Source organism: Dinoponera quadriceps, unplaced genomic scaffold (assembly GCF_001313825.1).
Source record: "Dinoponera quadriceps isolate SergipeBrazil2010 unplaced genomic scaffold, ASM131382v1 scaffold61, whole genome shotgun sequence".
Lineage (NCBI taxonomy): Eukaryota > Metazoa > Arthropoda > Insecta > Hymenoptera > Formicidae > Dinoponera > Dinoponera quadriceps.
This window is the reverse complement of record NW_014554185.1, coordinates 1-21,975: the sequence shown is the minus strand read 5'-3', so window position 1 is coordinate 21,975 and position 21,975 is coordinate 1. Positions and strand designations below refer to the sequence as shown.

Below are 21,975 nucleotides of genomic sequence, written 5' to 3'. Positions count from 1 at the left end.
CGATTGGGTTTAAACCTTTCAAAATATATGTAACTATACAAATATATGTAATTACAAATATATGTAAACAACAGTGTTAAAATTTCGGTTTCTAAGTAATTATAAAATAAGTTACAATTTCTTTAGTCGCACAATTTGCCTAACACGATTTTTTCTTTTCAATAAATATATAGCAATAAATATATAGCAATCTCATATTTTCTACATATAGTCATGTTTGACACGTATTAAATATACATAATAAATTACATTTTATTTTGATATTGTTATATCATACTAAAATATCAATTAAATTTTATACTAATATTAATGTCGTTAATCTCGATTGGCAAGTAAGACGGAGATATAGCCTGCCGATGTTTTTAATAACTGCAACATTGAAATAAAATAAAAAATGGTAAATAAAAAATGAATAATCGGGTTTTGGTACATACGAAGTCTGGCTATTAAATAACGAGACTGCGCGCGCAGAAGTCGTCCTAGAGGGTTGGATAGGTGGAAGTGTCTACTATTCCAGTACGAAACCTCGTTTTTGTCGCTGTAGTAGTATTTTTTTTATAGAGGTTACAAACGAACGTGTTTTTTTCTCGTGCCGATAACAATGTGTGACGAAAAATACGAGCGACGGATCAATGTGAAATTACTCGTTAAATAAAAAAAAACTACGACTGAGTGCTATAACTCGTTGAAAGAGGCCTATGGTGAGAATTCTCTATCTCGTGCGCGTGTCCTCCTGCATTCCCAAGAATGAAAAAAGTAAGGATGTCGAAATCAAAATTTAAAACCACGCTAATCGTTTTTTTCGACATCAACGGCATCGTGATTACTGAATGGGTTCCAGAGGGTCAAACTGTAAACCAAACTTACTATTTGAAAGTTTTGGCAACACTGCGAGAGCGAGTTCGTAAGAAACGGTCGGAGTTGTGAAAAAACAAGTCGTGGATTTTGCACCAGAACAATGCACCTACCCATAACGCGCTGTCTGTGAAGCGTTATTTAGACGCTAGAGGCACTCCAGTGCTCGGACATGCGCCGTACTCGCCTGATTTAGCACCCTGTGACTTTTTCTTGTTTCCAAAGATCAAGTCTGTCTTAAAAGGAATCCGGTTCGAGTCGATGGAAGAAGTGAAGCGAAAATCGGCGGAGCTCCTAAATACACTTACAAAAGAAGACTTCCAGCATTGCTTTGACCAATGGAAAAAACGAATGGAACGGTGTGTGGCGAGGAGAGGGGAGTATATTGAAGGGGAGCATTCGATTGTAGAATAACTTTTAAAATAAAACTCTTTTTCATAAGCAGTATCGTTATTTAATAGCCAGACCTCGTATATCTGTAATTAAATGTTTTTCATTTATTAAGCTATAACATATTATTGAATGTACAAAACATTGAAATTTAAGAAAATTTTTTGAATTATTGCAGAAAATATAATAATGCTATAAACTTGTTGTAATTTACAAAACTTACGCTGCAAAATGTGGCCATTGTCAAGGGAAATGTTTTCCCTGCTGTGATATGGAGTGGTTTGTTCGCACGCAGCATGATCAATGTCAAATCTTTTGCTACTTGTGGCTCAGTGATGTACCATTTAGACTCATATGTGGTGCGATGCACTTTTTCAGACTGAGGAAATATCATTTATATACGCTATTAATTGTAGTAAATTGTAGTAAAGTATTGAAAAATTAATTTAATAATGTAAAAAAAAATTCCAAAATAATCAAATTTTCAGAAGTAGTTTCTGCGTAATGTCTGCTGTAAATTTTGCCGGCAACTTATTAACAGAAGTATAACAGAATTTGTTAGAAAAATAAAATGACAGATTAACGGAAACTGAGCAGAATGTGTCCTTACGTAATTATTTAAATGTATTTATTTCAATAACCAATTATTAGCACCCTGACGGTATAATGTGCACGCATATACAAAGATGCTGTTGCTGTGTCATCCAGATGCAATCGCATCTGGCAATTACATGGACAGCACATCGTGCTTAATAAGCTGTACGAACACCATGCCAGCATCATCTGTCGATATGTTTTTGTCGATATAAAATAGCACAGTAGCCATATAGTGCTTGTATGATATGTTAGCACAACATGCAATGAAGTACTTTGTTATCACGATTAATGAAACATAGTGCAAAACTTGTTCAATTTTAACCGTCAATCTCTTGTCGAGTTATATCAGTAAACTCTGTCACCTGAACATGAGCTTAATGCGTTAGAGATGGCTATGGAGTTGCTATAGTATTTTTGATTGAATTTGTTTCAAATTTGTTTGCATACTACTAGCATTTTACTTATTGACTTATAATGTACTCAGATAGCCAAATGACAGCAGTATGCCAGCATAGTGCCAGCAAATTCGATCACGCATTTGCAGCAGATTCCGACTGCATCCTTATTAAGTTTTTACTAACACGGCCTGCTAACACAATGTGACGATCAAAGTGTAGTAAAATTAGTGCACATCGTGCTGTCACGACATGAAAGTAGAAATGCAATGCCTGTTCTCATGATGCGAGAACAAAAAATTTACAAATATTGAATACGATCTGCAGCATCAGCTGTTGAAGGTAAAAACACAGCAGAATTCGAACACAATTGAAGTACTATTTCATGTTTTAGACGTTTTTTTCACGACCCTGCGAAGATTCGATTTCAAATAGTGGTCAATGGGACACCCATTTATTTCTAATTTATGCGGTCGCCTTTGCTTATCTTCTATGAATATGGTAATATTAGGTGTACAACTTTGATCTCTCCGTTTTTTTAAATTTGAGGCTTTATTGTAAAAAAATGGAGATAAAGTTATAAGTCAAAGTATTGTCCATCACTGGTCACTACTTTCTCCCATCTTTTGGGCAATGCACGAATCCCGCGTCGAAAAAATTGGTCATCTTTTGAGGTAATCCACGAATCTATCCATTTTCCGACTTCTTCATTAGACTGGAAGTGTTGATTAGCCAGGCCGTGTGCCATTGATCGGAACAAGTGATAATCCGAAGGTGCAACGTCTGGAGAGTATGGCGGGTGGGGTAGGACTTCCCATTTCAACGTTTCCAAGTATGTCTTGACCACTTTTGCAACATGGGGTCGAGCATTGTCATGCTGCAAAATCACTTTCTCGTGTCTCTCGGTGTAGTGCGGCCGCTTGTCTTTCAATGCTCGGCTCAAACGCATCAATTGAGTTCGATACCGATCGCCTGTGATTGTTTCAATTGGTTTTAATAGCTTATAATGCACTACGCCGAGCTGATCCCACCAAATACAGAGCATTACCTTGGAGCTATGAATGTTCGATTTGGCCGTCGATGTGGAAGCATGGCCGGGAACTCCCCATGATTTTCTGCGCTTGGGGTTATTGTAATGAACCCATTTTTCATCTCCAGTCACAATGCGATGCAGAAATCCTTTTCGTCTTTGCCTTTCAAGCAGCTGTTCACAAGCAAACAAACGCCGTTCAACATCTCTTGGCTTCAACTCGTACGGCACCCAATACCCTTGCTTTTGAATCATTCCCATGACTTTGAGGCGCTTCGAAATGGCTTGTTGAGTCACTTCCAATGATGGTGCCAGTTCTTTCTGAGTTTGACACGAGTCTTCATCAAGTAATGCTTCCAATTCTGCATCTTCAAAAATCTTTTCTCTTCCACTGCTAAGCCGGTTTTCGACGTAAAAATCACCGTTCGTGAAGCATTGAAACCACTCACGACACGTTCTTTCACTAATAGCGATCTCACCATAGGTATTTGAGAGCATTTGATAAGCCTCAGCCGCAGATTTCTTCATATTGAAGCAGAAAAGTAAAACCTCCCGCAAATGACGAGAATTCGGCTCGTAAACTGACATCTTCAATCGACGATAACTTTATGGTACAGATACAAATCGACTAATGTAACTATTAGGTTATGTTGACAGATGCCCAAGTTGATTGTATGACGTATATGATCAATTTACTTTGACCACTAAGTTTCACTAAAGCCATCTATAGGGAAACGGCGGGAGCAAAGTTGTTCACCTAATATCTTTGTCACTAAATCTTATATAATGTCTACTTATGGTCAGCTGATTAATAAAAAACACGCTGAATGGATGGAACCAATCCTTCTTCCCCCTCCCCCCTACTTCCAAGAATATAGGATTATATAAGGACAATCAATATCCAAGAGGGTTCAGTATCAAAGCTCCAAGCTCTGATGATGCAAACTGCAATGTTTGCGAAACAGAACGCTGATTCAAGACGCGGCATATCTCCGGAAGCAACGCACTTTATGATTGTATCAATGACCGTTAAAGCTTCAAAACTAGTATTAAGAATCTCCACGGAGAAACGATTCTAGGGTTAGTAAATTTATTCTCCAAACTCAGAAAACATGTCACGTTATTCATTCAACATTATATGTCCAGCTATACTCTTTAGAATTCCTAAACCGATATCGCAATCACTCAGTATCAATTATTAAATTAAAAAATCCTTTTCCATCTTTGAAACAGGCCAAAGGTATCCTACAACAAACGTCCTTGAAGTTAATAAAGGAAATAACCTTGGCCACAAAAAAGAGCACAGCCGAGACATCCCAAAAACTTCTGGGACTACACCTGTCACTTACCAGTTCATTGAAGTCGGAATTGTGGTGTATGCTTGACCGTGTAACACACGAATAAGCCGCCCGGGCAGCTGATACAAGAACATAGAAACAAATAAGCAAGTATAATAAGATTAGTCCACAGGGCCAAATCACAGTTCTCACACAGAACCTCAGCAGCCAAGCCCTATCCCCGTCCGAGGTCGTTATCCTCGCCAAAGGACATAACTTTGCAGTGACTCCCTCTAGTATTCCCACGGATGAAATTATCAGCCAAATTGAAACAGCCATTGTTCACCTTCTCCCAGAGACAAGTAGTGACATTAGAAATTGGACGGCCAACATCTTACACCAGGTTAATCTTCTTAAACAAAACATAAGCAGAGAAGAACGCTTAGCACTTCAAAGTTTAAAACGAAACAACAAGATCCTAATTGCCAGCAGGTAAAAGAAACGCCACGGTGGTTATGGCCAAGACTACCTCAATAAAGTCAACGACCTTTAAAACCATAAAGTTTACAAGAAACTAAAACGCAACCCGACCGCCAGCTTAGAGAAGAAAAAAACCTCTCCTCAAAAATACAGATCTCCCTCCCCAAATTATCAAAAACCTGATCCCCCGGGATTCAGCAGCACTTAGATTTAATGATCTTCCCAAAATCCGTTAAGAATCAATTCCCCTACGTCCCATTGTCAACGATATTGATGAATCAAATTTTCAGCTAGCCCGCTATCTCACTGAACCTCTCCAAGAACTTATTGGGCTGAGTCATTCTCACATCAAGAACTTGATGGACTTTGTGAACGAAATCAACAAAATTAAAACAAGAACCTACCATATCTTGGTGAGCTATGATGTAGTCTCGCTGGTCATTAGTGTACCTGGCCAGGACACACTAAGCATTAAGAAATCCAGCAAAATCTCCGCCAACCTCTTTCTATTAATAGAATATAGCCTAACTTCAACTTCATTTCCAGTTACAAGGAAACTTCTTTGAACAAATATTGGGAACAACAGTGGGTTCGTCTATACCCTCAATTGCAAATATCTTCATGGAACATTTCGAGAATTAGAGCTTGAAGACTGCACCCCTTATACCATCCATATGGTATCATATATATTAAATACATATATATATATATATATATTTAGCGAAAGCTGCTATTAAGAAAAAGTTAGTGAACGGAAGCAGTGCTGAGGTGTGCGCAAATAAATGCGGAGTCTTTATAACTGTTCACACGAAACGCTGTATTTACAAGAAATTTAAAACTCGCAACGTGACACAAAAAAGGAATGGGAAGGAATTCTATAAACTAAAAACTAAAAACGCAACGTTAAACAAAATAGGGAACGCTGAATAAAGAAAACGAGGCGCTAGGAGATCGGCTCGCTAGGTCGCCACGGCGGTTCTCTCTCACTCGCGGGGAGAGGCACGGAAAGGAAATCGCGCACAAGGGGCGCGACGGCGTCGACCGCGAGGAAGGCCGTCGGAAAAGGCTCTTGTACGACGAAAGACACTCCCGGGCGCATAGCACTAACGCGCGTTTGCGAGAGACGGGGCGCAAACAGAATCTCTAGACTGGAGCGTCGAATACAATTCACGAAGAGAATCGGTGGCGAGGAACACTCGCGAGCGCGTCCGCGACGTTTGAGGTATCAAACAAGAGTGAACGCTCAGGGGTCCTCAGGGACGCCGAAGAACAAATTAATCACGAAACAAAATACGAAAAACAAATTACGCTTGTGAACAGCCGTTGTTTTTATCGCCGGTTGTTTCGACCGCCACATATATATTAGGTTGCCCGAAAAATAATTGCCGATGGCTCCAATAGTTGGCTTTAAGCGCCTGTTTGAATGTCTTCTGTCAATGTTATGATTTTTTTCTTTTAACGTTTGTAATCTGTCACTTTTAGTTGACTTTAGAAGCAAATTACAAGTGTTTTTGTTAAAAATTGTTAGTTTGGCGTCAGTTTTAGTATGGAGTCCAATAACGAGCATTTTCGTCATATTTTACTTTTTTATTTCCGCAAAGGAAAAAACGCAGCACAGGTTGCTAAAAAGTTGCGTGACATATATGGCGAGGAAGCCTTAAAAGAAAGACAGTGCCGCAATTGGTTTGATAAGTTCCGTTCTGGAGATTTTTCACTCAAAGATGAGCAACGTTCTGGTCGGCCATTGCAAGCTGATGATGACCAAATCAAAGCCATAATCGAGTTGGATCGTCATATATCTGAGCGGGAGATTGGAGAGAAGTTGAAAATACCAAAAGCAACAATCCACGATCATATAAAACGTCTTGGATTCGTTAAAAAGCTTGATATTTGGGTACCACATGAATTGAAAGAAATTCATTTAACAAAGCGTATCAATGTTTGCGATTCTCATCTCAAACGCAATGAATTCGATCCTTTTTTGAAGCGAATAATTACTGGTGATGAAAAATGGATTGTTTACGATAATATTAAGTAAAAACGTTCATGGTCCAAACGTGATGAGCCACCATAAACCACCTCGAAAGTTGATATTCATCAAAAGAAGATTTTGCTATCAATTTGGTGGGATTGGAAGGGTGTGGTATTTTTTGAGCTCCTTCCAAGGAACCGAACCATCAATACGGATGTCTACTGTCAGCAACTGGACAAACTGAATGCAGTGTTTAAAGAAAAACGGCCAGAATTGTTCAATCGTAAGGGCGTCATCTTCCACCGGGACAACGCTAGGCCACACACATCTTTGGTCACTCACCAAAAATGAATGGAGCTTGGTTGGGAATTGATGTTACATCCACCATATAGCCCTGACATTGCGCCGTCAGATTACTATTTATTTCGATCCTTGCAGAACTACTTGGATGGTAAAACATTTAAGGATGATGAAGCTGTGAAATCGCACTTGGATCAATTTTTTGCCGATAAAAACCAGAAGTTCTACGAGCGTGGAATTATGAAGTTGCCAGAAAGATGGCAAAAGGTCATCGAACAAAATGGAAATATGTCAGTGTTCATTCTATGCACAAAAAAATTGTATTTTATTTCTATGAAAAAATCGGCAATTACTTTTCGGGCAACCCAATATATATTCGTTATAAGAAAAAATCGTAAATATTGCGTTTAACGGAGCAACGAGATACGACTGTGACTTTCACATATGTTGTTAAGTTATCACTTTAAATAGAACATAAAAGGTTTTAGTCGTCGCTTATTGTTCATTAAAAAGTTAATAATAAAAAATTATTTATATTATTGGATATAGAAATAAGTTTTCGCACTTTCTTAATGAAAAAGAGGTATTTATTTAAATAAAACAGTACAAAGTAAGCTCGTTCAAAGTATGCTCTATTGAAAACGACAACTTTCTTCCACCTTTTAGGTAATAAACGGGAAGGAAGAAATTTTGCTCTTTTGAAGCGCTCCATTCATCATGTCATTTTTTGATACCTTCATAAGAACTGAATCGATCTCCAGAAGAAGCCGACTGCAACAACTGGAAATCTAAAGGACCGGAACAAATGGAAATCTAAAGGTACAATGCCCGATGAATACGGCGTGTGGGGCAGAATTTCTCCTACTTCATTCCTTTAAAATATTTTTTAACCGGTTTTGCAACGTGTGGCCTAGCGTTGTCATGTAGTAGAATCAGCTAGTCGTGCCAATTGTTCCATCCGGTCGTTTCTCTTGCAAAACTTGGTTTAAATGTATCAGTTGTAGTCAATAACGATTGCCAGTGATGGTTTTGGACGGTTTCAGCAGCTCATAATATACAACATCCCTTTGATCCCATCAGATGCACATCATAACCTTCGAAGCATGGATATTCCATTTTGGCATTGATGGACCTGGTTCACGTGACATCACCCATATTTTCGGACGTTAAGGTTTATCGTAGTATATCGATTTTGCATCGACAGTCACGATACGATGCAGAAAACCCTTTTTTTGTTGTCGTTGAAACAGCATCTTGCACATGACCAAACGTTTTTCTATGTCTTTCTATTTCAATTGGTATGGCACACAATTTCTTTCTTTTTGCACTATTCCCATTGCGTGTAGACGTTTTCCAACAGTGGATCTATCAACATTTAATTCTTTTGACAACTCATCGAGCGATCGACATGGATCTTCCTTGAGTAATATTTATAATTAATCTTCGAATAATCTTCTTCAAACTTTTTCTGTGCACCTTCGCGTTCTTTGTCACGCACCTCGAAATCACTATTGTTGAATCGCCGAAACCATTCTTTACAAGTAGCATTTGATGGCGCATGCTTGCCGTAAATATCTACGAGCAAACGATTCGTTTCCGCAGCACTTTTACTTAAAATAAAATAATGCAGTAAAATTTTCTGCAAATGTTACATTTTTGAAATAAATTTCAACATTTTCAACGCAAAAAAATTACTCTTGTTTATACTTCGAACAAATGCCAACTACTGGGTTTATAAGCTTGAACACACATCTTTCAAATACATATATTGCCGTTTTATCAAACACACAAGTAGTGCTATTAACACATTGCGGACTTCTAAGAAATTTATAAGACATACGCCTGGGACCGCACGTTTTTGGGCAAACTTGCACGTTACTAAAATTGTCATAACAATTTTATTGATGAAGCAATGTTTGTCAAACTTTCAGAAATTGTAAAATAGGGCGCATTTTAGGTATTATTGAAAAAAATTATGCTTTTTAATAATTATCATAACTTTTTTTACTTGAAAATAAATTTTTACGAATTTAAAAAAAAAATTTTTAAATAGGGTGCATTTCAGGTATTATTAAAAAAATTGTTTTTAAATAATTATCATAACATTTTTATTTAAAAATCAATTTTAAACCAAAGTTCTTTGTACTTTTTTGACACATCGTTGACCGGCAATTTTACTTAGAATTTATTTCATGTCATCGGCTATTATTTTGCAATTGGATGTGGAAGTGAAACAAAATAAATTTTAATAAATTTTATTTAATATTTAACTTTTAATATTTCTTTTTGGTATGATAAACGGTGTAGCAATCACCTATGTGTAATACACAATACGTTTTGCAAATGTATCTTGTTTCGATCGCGCAAATGTATCTTGCATCGATCACGAGTTTACTCGTGACCGGTCAGCAACGTTTGAGCAGGAAGACACGAGTTAATTCGTGACCGGTCAACAATGTGTTAACATCTCTCTACAATAGGGGGAAACCTATTCCCATATTCAATATATATATAATTTTCTGCAATTATTTATCACATATACTCTGGTAAGATATTTGTTACGTCCTGGGTATCTCGGAAACTACGAATTCCTTTTTTTTATATGATTGGGAAGCAGACGGACTTTGGGCAAGCGCTATTGTAAAATGATAAGATTACGATGGCTTGCTGCCAAACGCGCCGTATATTTCCCAACGCGTCCGTCACCCTATCCGCATTCCTTTTTTTTATAGTCATGAAACAAACAAACTTGGGCAAGCGCTGCTGTAAAATGACACGACCACACACCGCCCAAATGCGTCACAGGGTCTCCCAATGCGTCTGCGATCTTATCCGCCTTTGTATACAGTCGGTAAAACAAAGGCCCTTCGATGCGATTAAGTTCTTAAGATTATTTATGTCAACCAGATGATACTAAGAATTTTCCAGAGTAACCGTCTTCCACGCAACCTCCTCTCATTGGCGATCGTCACCCATTCCTGAAACATTCCCTATATAAGTCTCACTCTTTTGCCACGAGCTCAGTTCCCAGTTCTCAGTTCCCAGTTCTCAGTTCTCAGTCTCAGTCTTAGCCTTTATTCATCTTCATTCGTTCTCGTTCTCGTTCTCAGTTTTTAGTTCAGTCCGTATTGTTTATTCCAATAATGCTGATTTATAAAAGTTTGCTTAATGTTAACCCACATATCTCGCTGTTTAACTTTAGCTAACCCTTTCAACTTTTAAACGTATCTTTTACGATAACTTTTCTCATCAATTTACCACTATTATTAATCCATCCGAGAACCAAATTATGTTATTAGTATAATTAATAAACTGTTTTATTTAAAATGCCCTAAATTGAACCAAGTCGTTAAAACTATTTATTCATTTCCTTTTAATCACTCAAATCTAAATTTCCCTCTCAACATGCTCATATGGTCTTATCCCAGGTAAAGAGATTAAGTTCTTTGACCTAAATAAAGGACTACTTAACGTACGTTCTGTGATCGGAGTAAATGGGCTTCTTCGGACTTTGACCTGATCTGCAGACCTACCAGTACGTTTAGGACTCGCGAGTGCGCGAGTAAGCGATTTTGTTGCGTTCATCCTCTTCTAGGACGTAACATATTAATGTCAGCGTTTTAATGTGGCACGCTTTATAGATATTAGGTTACAAACGAATAACACAAATTTTTCAGCTAAATTCAAGATTTAATTCAAAAGAATATAAAACAAATTTTTCAATCAAAGTATTCGCCCTTGTTTCTATAACTTTAAGCCATTTCTCAGGCAGCTGATAAATGCTATTTCGGAAAATGCTGTGTCTTTGGGCACAATAAATTCGTCAAGCCATTTTCGAATCTTATCCACTGATTGGAAGTGAGTATCAGACAAAGCGTGTTGCATTGACCGGAACAAGTGTTAATCGGATGGAGCAATATTTGGCGAATACGCCGGGTGCTGCAAGACGTTCCAGCCAAGATTCATTATGGTATCTTTTATCTTGGAAACAATGTGTGACCTGGCGTTGTCACGCAATAATTTCACAGGGTGTTCTCCTTTGTCAGTATACGGGCGTTTCTGTTCCAATTCTTGACTGAAGCTGATTAATTGGCATTTGTAGCAGCCCGCAGTAACCGTTTTACCCGGTTCCAACAGTTCACAATAGAGCACGCTCTTTATATCCCACCAAATGCAGAGCAGAACATTCTTTCCGAAACAATTGGGCTTTGCGACCGACGTTAATGTTTCGCCGCGATTTACTCATGACTTTCTGCGTTTCGGATTGTCTATGTATCCATTTCTCATCGTCCGTAACGATTTTCCATAAGAAATACTTTCGACGCTGCTTATTGGGAAGAGAAAGATATGCTGCCACTCGTTAATTTTTGTTGACTTCAACGTTCATGCGGAACCTATTTTCTTTTTTTTTGGATCCTAATTATCTCATTTAGGCGTTTGGAAACGGTTTGCTGCGTTATTCCCAACTGGAATGCAAGCTCCTTTTGGGTTTGTGCCGAATTCTCAGCGAATAGTTGTTCCGAATTATCGTTGTTACATTTTCGAAGGCCTCCAAAATGTTGTTTGTCGATCAGACTGAAATCACCGCTTTTATGTCGCTTAAACCAAAATGCATACATCGTACGATACAACACCTTTGCCGAGATTGGAACAAATCGATTCGCACGCTCTTGCAGTATTTCTTCCTTGTTAGAATTCATAAAGAATACTGTGTCAGAAATGTACCTTATCTATTGCCATGTTTGACTCTACTGAACTGAATATTTTTGAAGGTTATGTTGGGCCTTGCGCCATACTAAATGCCACTTTTAATAGCTATATGTCAACATATTTAACCGCATAAGAGTAGGAAAATCAATTGATTTTAAAATTAATTTTTAAAATTTCTGCTTAAAATCATTTGGATTATTCATTTGTACACCTAATATAAAGTTTATTAATCGAATCGACGTCAATTGTAATGGTCGATCGATAATGGAAATTTGTAATCGATTCAACCTAAATATTGGAAGTGTGAATAAGTTCTCGACGTTTTTTGTGAAAATAAATCCTTTATTTAAAAAAAACAATAAAAAACAAGTCAATTAAAGTATTGCCCATCGCTGGAGACTACTTTTTCCCATCTTTCTGGCAGCATTAGAATTCCATGTCGAAAAAACGACACTTCTTATGCGGCTATACACGAATCGATCCATTTTTTCATTTCTTCATGCGAAGTGAAGTGCTGCTCAGCCAGGCCGTTAATCATCGATCGAAATAAATAGTAATCAGAAGGCGCGATGTCTGGAGAGTACGGCGGGTGGGGTAGGACTTCCCATTTCAGCGTTTCCAGGTATGTTTTGACCTGTGGCCGACATGCGGGCGAGCGTTATCATGAAGCAAAATCACCTTATCGTGTCTTTGTTCATATTGCGGCCGTTTTTCTTTCAATGCTCGGCTCAAACGCATCAATTGTCGTCGATAGAGATCTCCTGTGATGGTTTGGTTGGGTTGGAACAGCTCGTAATACACTACTTCCAGCTGATCCCACCAAATGCACAGCATGAGCTTGGAACCGTGGATATTCCTCTTTGGCGTTGATGCTACTGCTTCGCCGGGCTTAACCCACGATTATTTACGCGTGGGATTACTGTAGTATATCCACTTTTCATCACCAGTCACAATACGATGTATGACACTTTTCCTTTTTTGTCGTTAAAGTAGCTGTTCACACGTGACAAGACGCCGTTCGACGTCTCTCAGCTTCAGTTCGTACGGCACTCAAGATCCTTCCTTTTGTATTATTCCTAATGCTGTCAGACGTTTCGAAACTGTTGTTCGATCAACTCTTAATGATTTTGCATCATCGGATTGCGTCTGACATGGATCTTCAGCAAGTAATGTTTCCAATTCTTCGTCTTGAAACTTTTTTGGTGCACTACTGCGTTCTCTATCTTGAACATCAAAATCACCATTTTTAAATCGGTTAAACCAATCTCTGCATGTTCTTTCCGACAGAGCATGATCACTATAGGTTTCTACAAGATTTCTATGCGCTTCAGCTGCAGATTTCTTCTGAATAAAATAGTGCAGTAAAATTCCCCGCAAAAACAATTTATTTGGCACAAAATTTGACATGTTTTACGCCACAAAAAGAAAATGTTCTTTATAGGTTAATGGAAAGACACTGATTTTAAACATAGGTTATAGAACTTCAATATAGATGCGTCACCATCTTGAATTATACACAGAAAATTTGTATACCGCCATCTGATGGTGAAGCGGCGAGAACTTATTCACAATCCCAATATCAAATTCGACTATCGGCATTAGTTACAGAAATTACAAAACATTGTTAACATCAATGTTTACAATAAATTACGTTGATACAAACAATACAAAACAGATTAACGTTAGATTATTTGGTTTAATTAAAATTCTGCTACCTTACTTTTTGAATTTTTTCATCTCATGCGTCTCAATAAGTCCTATGGTTTCGATTTTATATTCTAAAGTCAAACGATTATAGCTGACAACTTAATACAATGAAGTCAATGATTACCTATATTATGACATTTATCAATATTCATTTATTTATATTACTTTTTTATTTCTTCGAAAAATTCTTAAATCATTTCTTAATACAAATACTTGAATATTTTACAACGTAACAAGAATATGTTAATTAACAATCTAATGATTTTGTGACAAATGACAAGTGTGATATGCTGCTTTTTTCCCGATTTTCAATTAACAATCAACACTGTTCTAACCAAAAGTCATATATCTACTGTTACAACTGATCGGAATATTTTTCAGCTTCCTTGTGACCTGGAAACTTATATAAATTTTTTTTAATTGTTTAATTTATATAATAATAATATTTATTATATAGTTAAAAATGACAAAAATATCTGGTATTCGATATCGACCATTCATCGCTGCATCGACAACGAATAGATGTCGATTCGACTTTTTTTCTGGCTGGGGTACAGTTCTATAAGTGTCGTATCCAATAAAGAAATTAATATTATTATTATTATATTGTAAATTGCATTCTCTATTTGTCATTATTTTGCGGCCATGTAGTGACGACAAGACGTGTTCCAATTTTGCGGCTTTCAACAGCTGCCCATGTTCCAATATTTGTCGTTTCTTAGCCGTCACGTTATGACAGCAAGCACAATTTCTACCGCGTTTCTATTGTAATGTTCTGATGGCATGATATGCTAAAGTTTTGTTATACTTCTGTTGTCACATTGTGACGGCATTATATGTTTGAATTCCTTTTTGTGTTGGGAAATTTTACTGTATTTTTGCAATTAATATTGTTAGTATGTTGTGAAACATTCCGTTTGTTTTCTGCTATATTTTTGCTGATATTAAGTAAAACAGCAAATCATTTTCAATTTCTGCCTGAGATTTATCTACATAAAATGTAACATACAATTTGCAGTATATGTCCTTCGCAAATTTGGCTCTTCAGGTATAAAATTAAAATATATCTTGTGACAATAAAGTTATATTAATTAAGTATTTATGTTTATTGCAAAAATTGTGCAAATTACTCTAATTGGAAGAATGAATAATTTTATATATATTGCGGCTAAAATAACTATGACATTATTGTGTTTACTTGCGTCACGAGAAATTCACCGGCCGCACAGTAGAGACACATGTGCAACAAAACACACACATTGGCGGCGAGGATCCAAACCAATTGCATAATTGATAATTGACTTCCTTGATTAATCACCTAAATTGTCATGAAATGAACAGTTCAAATGAGGCGCTTCAATATGTAGTATCATATACAAAAATTACGATATCAGGAAGTAGGATAACCATAATAGCAAATTTCATTTTGATCAAATTGATCTGAAGGTAAAAGCCACGATTACCGACAAAAATAATAATAAAACACCTAATTCGGAACTTTTACTACTTACATTAATTATTAGAAATCCTTGAAGACAAAACAATATACCAAAGAAGAAAAATAGCCCGAGCAACATTAAATGAAAAGTATTATCAATTATTTGGATTGATCTGTAATTGTAATTTTCTTAGAAAAAATTTCAATTAGTATTATATCTGTTAAATGTATACTACAGTCGCACTTGAGCACAGCTTAAAAAATAATTAAAATTCTCTCTTTCTCTCTCTCTCTCTCTCTCTCTCTCTCTTTCTCTCATTTTTTTTTTAATAACCTGATTAAGCGGACATGATCCTTGATATTATATTTTAAAGCCACTTTATAATTTGTGTTCTTTCCCAAATTTGCTAAACGCGTGTGCAGATTCTCCATCTGGCCACATATATGTAAAATTAATAATCCAAGGAATGTGTCTACCCCAGTGTAAGTAAGACCCGACAATGTCAGTCCGATCCCTTGTACCAGAAGCGTCAGTTCGAACTGTGGACTTTTAGATATATCGTATATGTAGTACGATTGTATCGGCAAGGGTTTTCCAGGATCGGTCAAATTCGTCACGTGTCTGAATGTCAATCCAAAACATGGAAGAACGAGACCAAAAATCAATGTTGAAAGTATCATGAGTCCACCACACATAACGAATATGCGACTGACTCTAGCTTGTTGTAGCATAACGTTTCGTTCCTCTTCAATTTTTGTTTTTACCCAGTCCTTCGTGATCATGTTAATTAACGGCATTAAGGCTGTGAGGAACAATAAAATGTATATGTAGACAAACATATATTTTATAAGCATTACTCTTTAAATCATTTTCTCTTTGAGTGTTTCCAGTAAACATTGTAGCAAAAGCAGAGAAGATTAACTTCTTAAATAATTTATACCTTCCTTTTTGCCCCACATAATAGACACTTTCAATATTGTTATCAACAGAGGTAAGGTATATTGCAAATTGTCTATTACCAGCATCATGTCGCCCCATACTCTAATAAGTGACATTAAAGCCGGTACCGTAAGTACAAAAATCAGTAAGGTAATATTAAATAACCGTCGGAGTTTCGAAGACAATAGTTCCCGCATATCGTTGCTATCTGGCGGCCACAAACCGATAATTTTCAACATACAGCGGTTGAGACCAATCGCCCATTTTAAATCTATATTTCATGAAATGCACAAATGGAAACGCGTTGGAAACATCTCTATGCAATTTTCGCTGTTTACACCGTAAAATTTGACTTCGTATTTAATAAACTTATAATTATAATTTAACTTCGCATTCTTTTGACTTAATAGATTTTGTAATTTAATTTTACGTGTCAGAATTTCGTGAAAATATTATCGTTGACTAAGGTATACAGCCGTGTTTGAATGCTACGATAATCAGTTATTGAAATATTTATTATAAATTTATTAAATACTGTGCTTTGGAAATTATTAGTTAATAGTGAAGAAATGCATCATTATCACCGTCTGAATGATCCATGTCAAAAGTCAAAAGGATATTGTCTCCCTCCGTCAACGAAAAATTTCCGTCATTTTGGACGGATTGCTGTTGCGCATGCTCCGACAGAATTCTTGAAACGCAAAAGTTCGATTGGTGACATCGTCAATATTTCAGTAGCCAGAATAAACATGCCGGACGGGCATGTATTTTCATCTTGATAACGTTCTTAACTGGCGAAAGGATAGGTGAATAAATTATAATCGCGAGAACGCACGAAACGAGTGGTGTCCATCGGCCGGCGGTACATTATATTCTGTATCGTTTGTTTTTCATTCATCATACGATTTTTGCTGTTGTAACTCTTGTATATAAATTATTGCAACTATGATCGCGACAAAATTTTAACTTGACAATATGAGGCGAGCCAAGCCGCTGAAAATTTCAAGAGAAGCGTGGAACAGTTGCACGTTGTCGACATATTTTATCTCACTATTAAAGTGTGGCCACAGGAAAAAAGAATTGCCTTTGTAGGACGGAATTGCCTTTGCCATAGACGATGTTTTATTGATGAATCTTCAGCCGCTGTTTTCTTTTTCAGCAATAGTTGTGACATAATCACTTAACTAGGAAGGTGGCAAAGGTTTAGCTAGCTAAAGACTCAGAGGATAATTGTAACGTGGACACATTTGAAACAAGTGGCATAAGTTGGACATTCAACAATTTATACATTATATAGATTAAATGAAGATTGAAATCGATTGAGCTTAACCGTTTCAAAATACATGTAAGTACAAGCAACATTGTTAATGTTTTGTGTGTGTGTGTGTTGTTTCTTTGTAATTACAAAATAATTTATTTAGTTGCTCAGTTTGCCTCATTTGATTCTGTTCTTTTAATAAATAAATAATAAATAACAATCTTATATTCTCTAGTCTATATACTATAGTGATATTTTTCTGTGTACTAAATATACATTGTGTCCGGCACATTTCATAGATCCGCTCGCGTGCAGATACAAGAGCTTAAACTAATTGAAAAGGTAGACATTATTATGCAAAATTCGCAATAGTTAACGAGGAATTAATTGTTCTGTCTGAACTAATAAGCGCATAAGAGAAACGGTAGAACATATAGGAAGAAAAATGTTTTCTACCGGACGCGATCATGACGCTTGTGAATCGTAGATCTCGGCGATCTTCCACGAAATTTGTGTTTCTCCGCATTTGGGCGGAGAAACGCAGCTAGCGTATATATATACAGAGTATGTCAGTTAAATCCGGATAAATTAAACAATGTATTTAACAAAAGTTTATTGGTCAAACGTACAAAATTACATAAAAACCTTTTTTCGTGTCATTTGTGGAAACGTTACAGACAAAAATTACTCAATGTAACCACGGTCTGCCGCAATTACTGCCTCGACCCTGGGCCTGAAGCGATTGCACGCTTTCCGCAACGTCGGCTTGCCCATATTGAAGAATTATGCTTTAATAGCAGCCTGGAGAGATACCATATTAAGATGTCTCGACTTGTTAGTGACCCTTTCAATCATGCTCCACACGCAATAGTCCAACGGATTTAAATCTGGACTATTCGGAATCCAAAACTCTTTGCTCCAAAATATGTCGACGTTATCCGACAGCCAATTTCGGACCAAATGACTCGTGTGAGCTGTTGCGCTATCCTGTTTAAAGATGTACGGCCTCCCAGAGGCCACAGCGTCCATCTATGGCTTGATTACTGCTGTACATCGTCAGATTATGCTGTACATTGTCAGAACACGAAGTCAGAACATGTAAATATAATTCCTTTGTGACGGTTACTCCCTTATTAAAAAATGCGACGGCATGATATCACCCTTGCTGGAGACAACGCTTAGGACGTAAACACTGGCTGGAAACTTTGTCTTAGCTACAACGAGGACATCTTCAGAGGCAAACCAACAGTCGTTCCTGCTGTTCACTTTTGCGTTGACAGCAAACATTTTCTCGTCAGAGAAACATCTGACGCGTCCCGCTGTTTCCTTTTTAAACGAATACACAAACAAGTTACAGCGAGCAACTCTCTTCATTATGGCAGCCTCAGACAGCATACCGTCGTATCTTTATGACGTATGACCTGTAGCGTAGATCCCCTTCGGCTATTTGGCACATGGTAGCCTCACTCACACCCAAAATTGCCGCCAATTTCATGAGAGAATACACTGGTTCTTCTGCAATCAGCTTGTGGACTACTTGGACAACTTCTGGGGTCCTTGCTGACCTTTACCTTAAATGGCTATTCTTCGACGGGTTTGTGGAACCTTTTTCGGACTTCTCCAAGCCTTACATTTAGTGGAAACTTCGTAAACTGTCAATATCGGATATTTGAATAACTCAATTATTTCGGCCGGCGTACGTCCAGTGTGAAGACTTTCAGTATTCACCGCTCTTCGATTATATTCTATGTCTGATCTTGACTGCTCTGCCATTTTGAGGATATGTTCCTTCAGAATATTGTTTTAGCTTGCTCGGACACAAATACCAATTTAGCGCTGAAGTAAAATGTGGCAGGAAATTCAAATTGATGTTTGTCTTGATTTAGCTCACGCACCCTGAATATATATTTTTTTTCTGCATTACTTCGATAGTTATTCTTAAATTTAATTATTTTATACAGTCAATGATATGTTATAGTTTAATTGATACAAATTTGTTTATTTCAGATATGTATATCAAAGCATCATTATACAGGGTCATCGAAAAGTATTGGACCCCCCTAGTATCTTCAGTTAGAATGCATTTTGGAGAAAATGTCCAATAGNATGGTTTCAAACGGGGAGTAAGATGATGACTTTCATTTTGACCATGTCCTTCAAGGTCATTTTAATGTCAACTTTTTTTTTTTTAACGGAACTCCCTACATTTTATTGCATATCCTTATAGCTTATCTCGTGAGCTTTCCAAAACACTATTATAAACTATTTTTTCTTTAAATTCTTTTTAATTTATAAAGGTTTGAAGTTAACAATTTGTTAAGTGGCGTGTGATTCCGGCCAGTTAAGGCAAGAGTGGCGTGTGGGTCTGGCCAGTTAAGGCAAGAGTGGCGTGTGATTCCGGCCAGTTAAGGCGAATTTCATTCCAATTGGTCAGCTTGGGCAAAATATTCAATTGTATCAAACAATTCATAACAAATGTTCAAATTGTTGNCCCGGCCAGTTAAGGCAAGAGTGGTGTGTGGGTCTGGCCAGTTAAGGCAAGAGTGGCGTGTGATTCCGGCCAGTTAAGGCGAATTTCATCCCAATTGGTCAGCTTGGGCGAAATATTCAATTGTATCAAACAATTCATAACAAATGTTCAAATTGTTGCCCTTCAACAGATTTCATCCATATTTCCACCAACTATGTTTTGAATAGTTGGAGCAATTTGTTCGCAAAGCATGACTGTGTATACCTGTGCTGTCAAATTGTCTTCAATGAAGAAAGGGCCAACTGGTCTATCATTAAGAATACCAGCCCATACGTTAAGTTTTTGTCGGTATTGGGTATGATTGTCTCTTTTCCAGTGAGGATTAACGTCAGTATCTACAATTGTGTCTATTTATATTTCTAGTCAGTTCAAATGTCGCCTCATCAGAGAAGACAATATTATTAAGTAATAGAGGATCGTCGACAATCATCTCCATCATAAGATCACAAAATTCGATGCGTCTATCAAAATCGTCTTCGGATAACTCTTGGCACAAATGGAGTTTGTATGGATGCCATTTATTCAATTTCAAAATTTTACTGACAGATGCATGCCCGATTTCGTATTCTTGTGCAACGCGCTTGATGGAAATATGGTGATTTTCAACGAAAGACTGTAAAACATCTAATGCCCTATTATTATTTGTTGCTGTTTTACGTCTACCAGATCTTGGGCGGCTTTTAACGCTACCAATGTCATCGAAACGTTGAATAGTACGGATTACAGTACTTTTAGAGATCCTATTATTTTCATTCCGAAAATTTTCATTAAATAATCGCGTTACTGTTTCATAACCTCTTTGTTGATCTCCACATCCTCGCATCATTAACAGAGTTATTCGATCTTTTTTAGAAAGCTCCGCCATTCGTAATTAGAGCAAAGAAGAATTAATCAGGTAAGTGATAGGAAATTGATCTCAATAATTAAGTAAAGAAAAATACTAATTAGTAAGTGTTGGTCCAACTATCGATTTGTTTATTTCAACCAGCACTAGCAAAAAGCTCGTTGAGCAATTGAAAATCTAATACATGTAGACAATGTAGATCAATTAATAATATTTACGAAAAATTTATGTGCTATGTAACAGAAACATTTTTTCTGTAACAAAAGAAGTTATTGCGCTTCAATGGAATGTCTTAAAGATCTTCATTAACTGGCCGAAATCACACGCCACTTAACAAATTCTTAACTTCAAACCTTTATAAATTAAAAAGAACTTAAAGAAAAAATAGTTTATAATAGTGTTTTGGAAAGCTCTCGAGATAAGATATAAGGATATGCAATAAAATGTAGGGAGTTCTATTAAAAAAAATAAAGTTGACCTTGAAATGATCTTGAAGGACATGGTCAAGGTCAAAATCAAGGTCATCCTCTTACTCTCCGCTTAAAACCATACAACTTTGCTATTGGACATTTTCTCCAAAATGCATTCTAACTGAAGTTACTAGGGGGGTCCAATACTTTTCGATGACCCTGTATATATACGAGGTATGTTCAAAAAGTATCGCAAATTTTGCGTTTTTTCAAAAATTATTTATTTATTAACAAATATCTATCTTGTCTCCTTCAAAGTAATCCCCATCAGATATTATACACTTGTGCCAACATTTTTTCCAATCCTCGAAGCACTTCAAAAAATCATTTTTTGTGATCTTGTTCAGCTCCTCATTCGATGCCGTCTTTATCCCCTCAATCGTAGCGTACCGTCGTCTTTTCATGTGCCTCTTCAGTTTCGAGAACAAGAAAAAGTCACAGGGGGCCAGGTCTGGGGAATACGGTGGCTGCGGCATCATTAGTGTATTGTTTTTGGCCAAGAATTCGCGCACAAGTAACGATGTGTGAGCAGGGGCGTTGTTACGAATTTCGCGGCGACCCGTCTCATGCCCAAATCATNAATTCGCGCACAAGTAACGATGTGTGAGCAGGGGCGTTGTTACGAATTTCGCGGCGACCCGTCTCATGCCCAAATCATTAGTAAAAATCGAATGAGCCAATCGATATGTTTAGGTCCTCAGCAACTTCTCTAACGGTGATTCGACGATTAACAAATACTATTTTCTTCAATTCATCAATGTTTTCGTCTGTTGTTGACGTGC

At 37.0% G+C, this 21,975-nt stretch overlaps 2 protein-coding genes across 2 annotated transcripts; both read right to left on the bottom strand.

Moving 5' to 3' along the window:
- Positions 1-315: 315 nt before the first annotated feature.
- Positions 316-14,953, bottom strand: LOC106740928 (odorant receptor 49b-like). Its single transcript, XM_014612449.1, has 3 exons — positions 14,912-14,953; positions 1,469-1,624; positions 316-369 (listed from the first exon to the last, which is right to left on the bottom strand). The coding sequence occupies exons 1-3, from the start codon at positions 14,951-14,953 to the stop codon at positions 316-318; spliced, it is 252 nt and encodes an 83-aa protein (XP_014467935.1).
- A 513-nt stretch (positions 14,954-15,466) lies between these two features.
- Positions 15,467-19,122, bottom strand: LOC106740848. The gene is made up of 3 exons (XM_014612331.1): positions 18,981-19,122; positions 16,093-16,362; positions 15,467-15,954 (listed from the first exon to the last, which is right to left on the bottom strand). Exons 1-3 carry the CDS (start codon positions 19,120-19,122, stop codon positions 15,467-15,469), a joined length of 900 nt encoding a protein of 299 aa, XP_014467817.1.
- Positions 19,123-21,975: the final 2,853 nt, after the last annotated feature.

Bases quoted from the DNA above. Each gene is read 5' to 3' on its own strand.
- LOC106740928 (XM_014612449.1), bottom strand. From the start codon at position 14,953: ATGTGTCTCTACTGTGCGGCCGGTGAATTTCTCGTGACGCAA. The intron at 1,625-14,911 runs GTAAACACAATA...ATATTTCCTCAG, and splicing joins GTGAATTTCTCGTGACGCAA to TCTGAAAAAGTGCATCGCAC. The intron at 370-1,468 runs GTAAGTTTTGTA...TCAATGTTGCAG, and splicing joins CAATGGCCACATTTTGCAGC to TTATTAAAAACATCGGCAGG.
- LOC106740848 (XM_014612331.1), bottom strand. From the start codon at position 19,122: ATGGCAGAGCAGTCAAGATCAGACATAGAATATAATCGAAGAGCGGTG. The intron at 16,363-18,980 runs GTAAGGCTTGGA...CATGAAATATAG, and splicing joins TTACGAAGTTTCCACTAAAT to ATTTAAAATGGGCGATTGGT. The intron at 15,955-16,092 runs GTATAAATTATT...TGTTCCTCACAG, and splicing joins TATGTGGGGCAAAAAGGAAG to CCTTAATGCCGTTAATTAAC.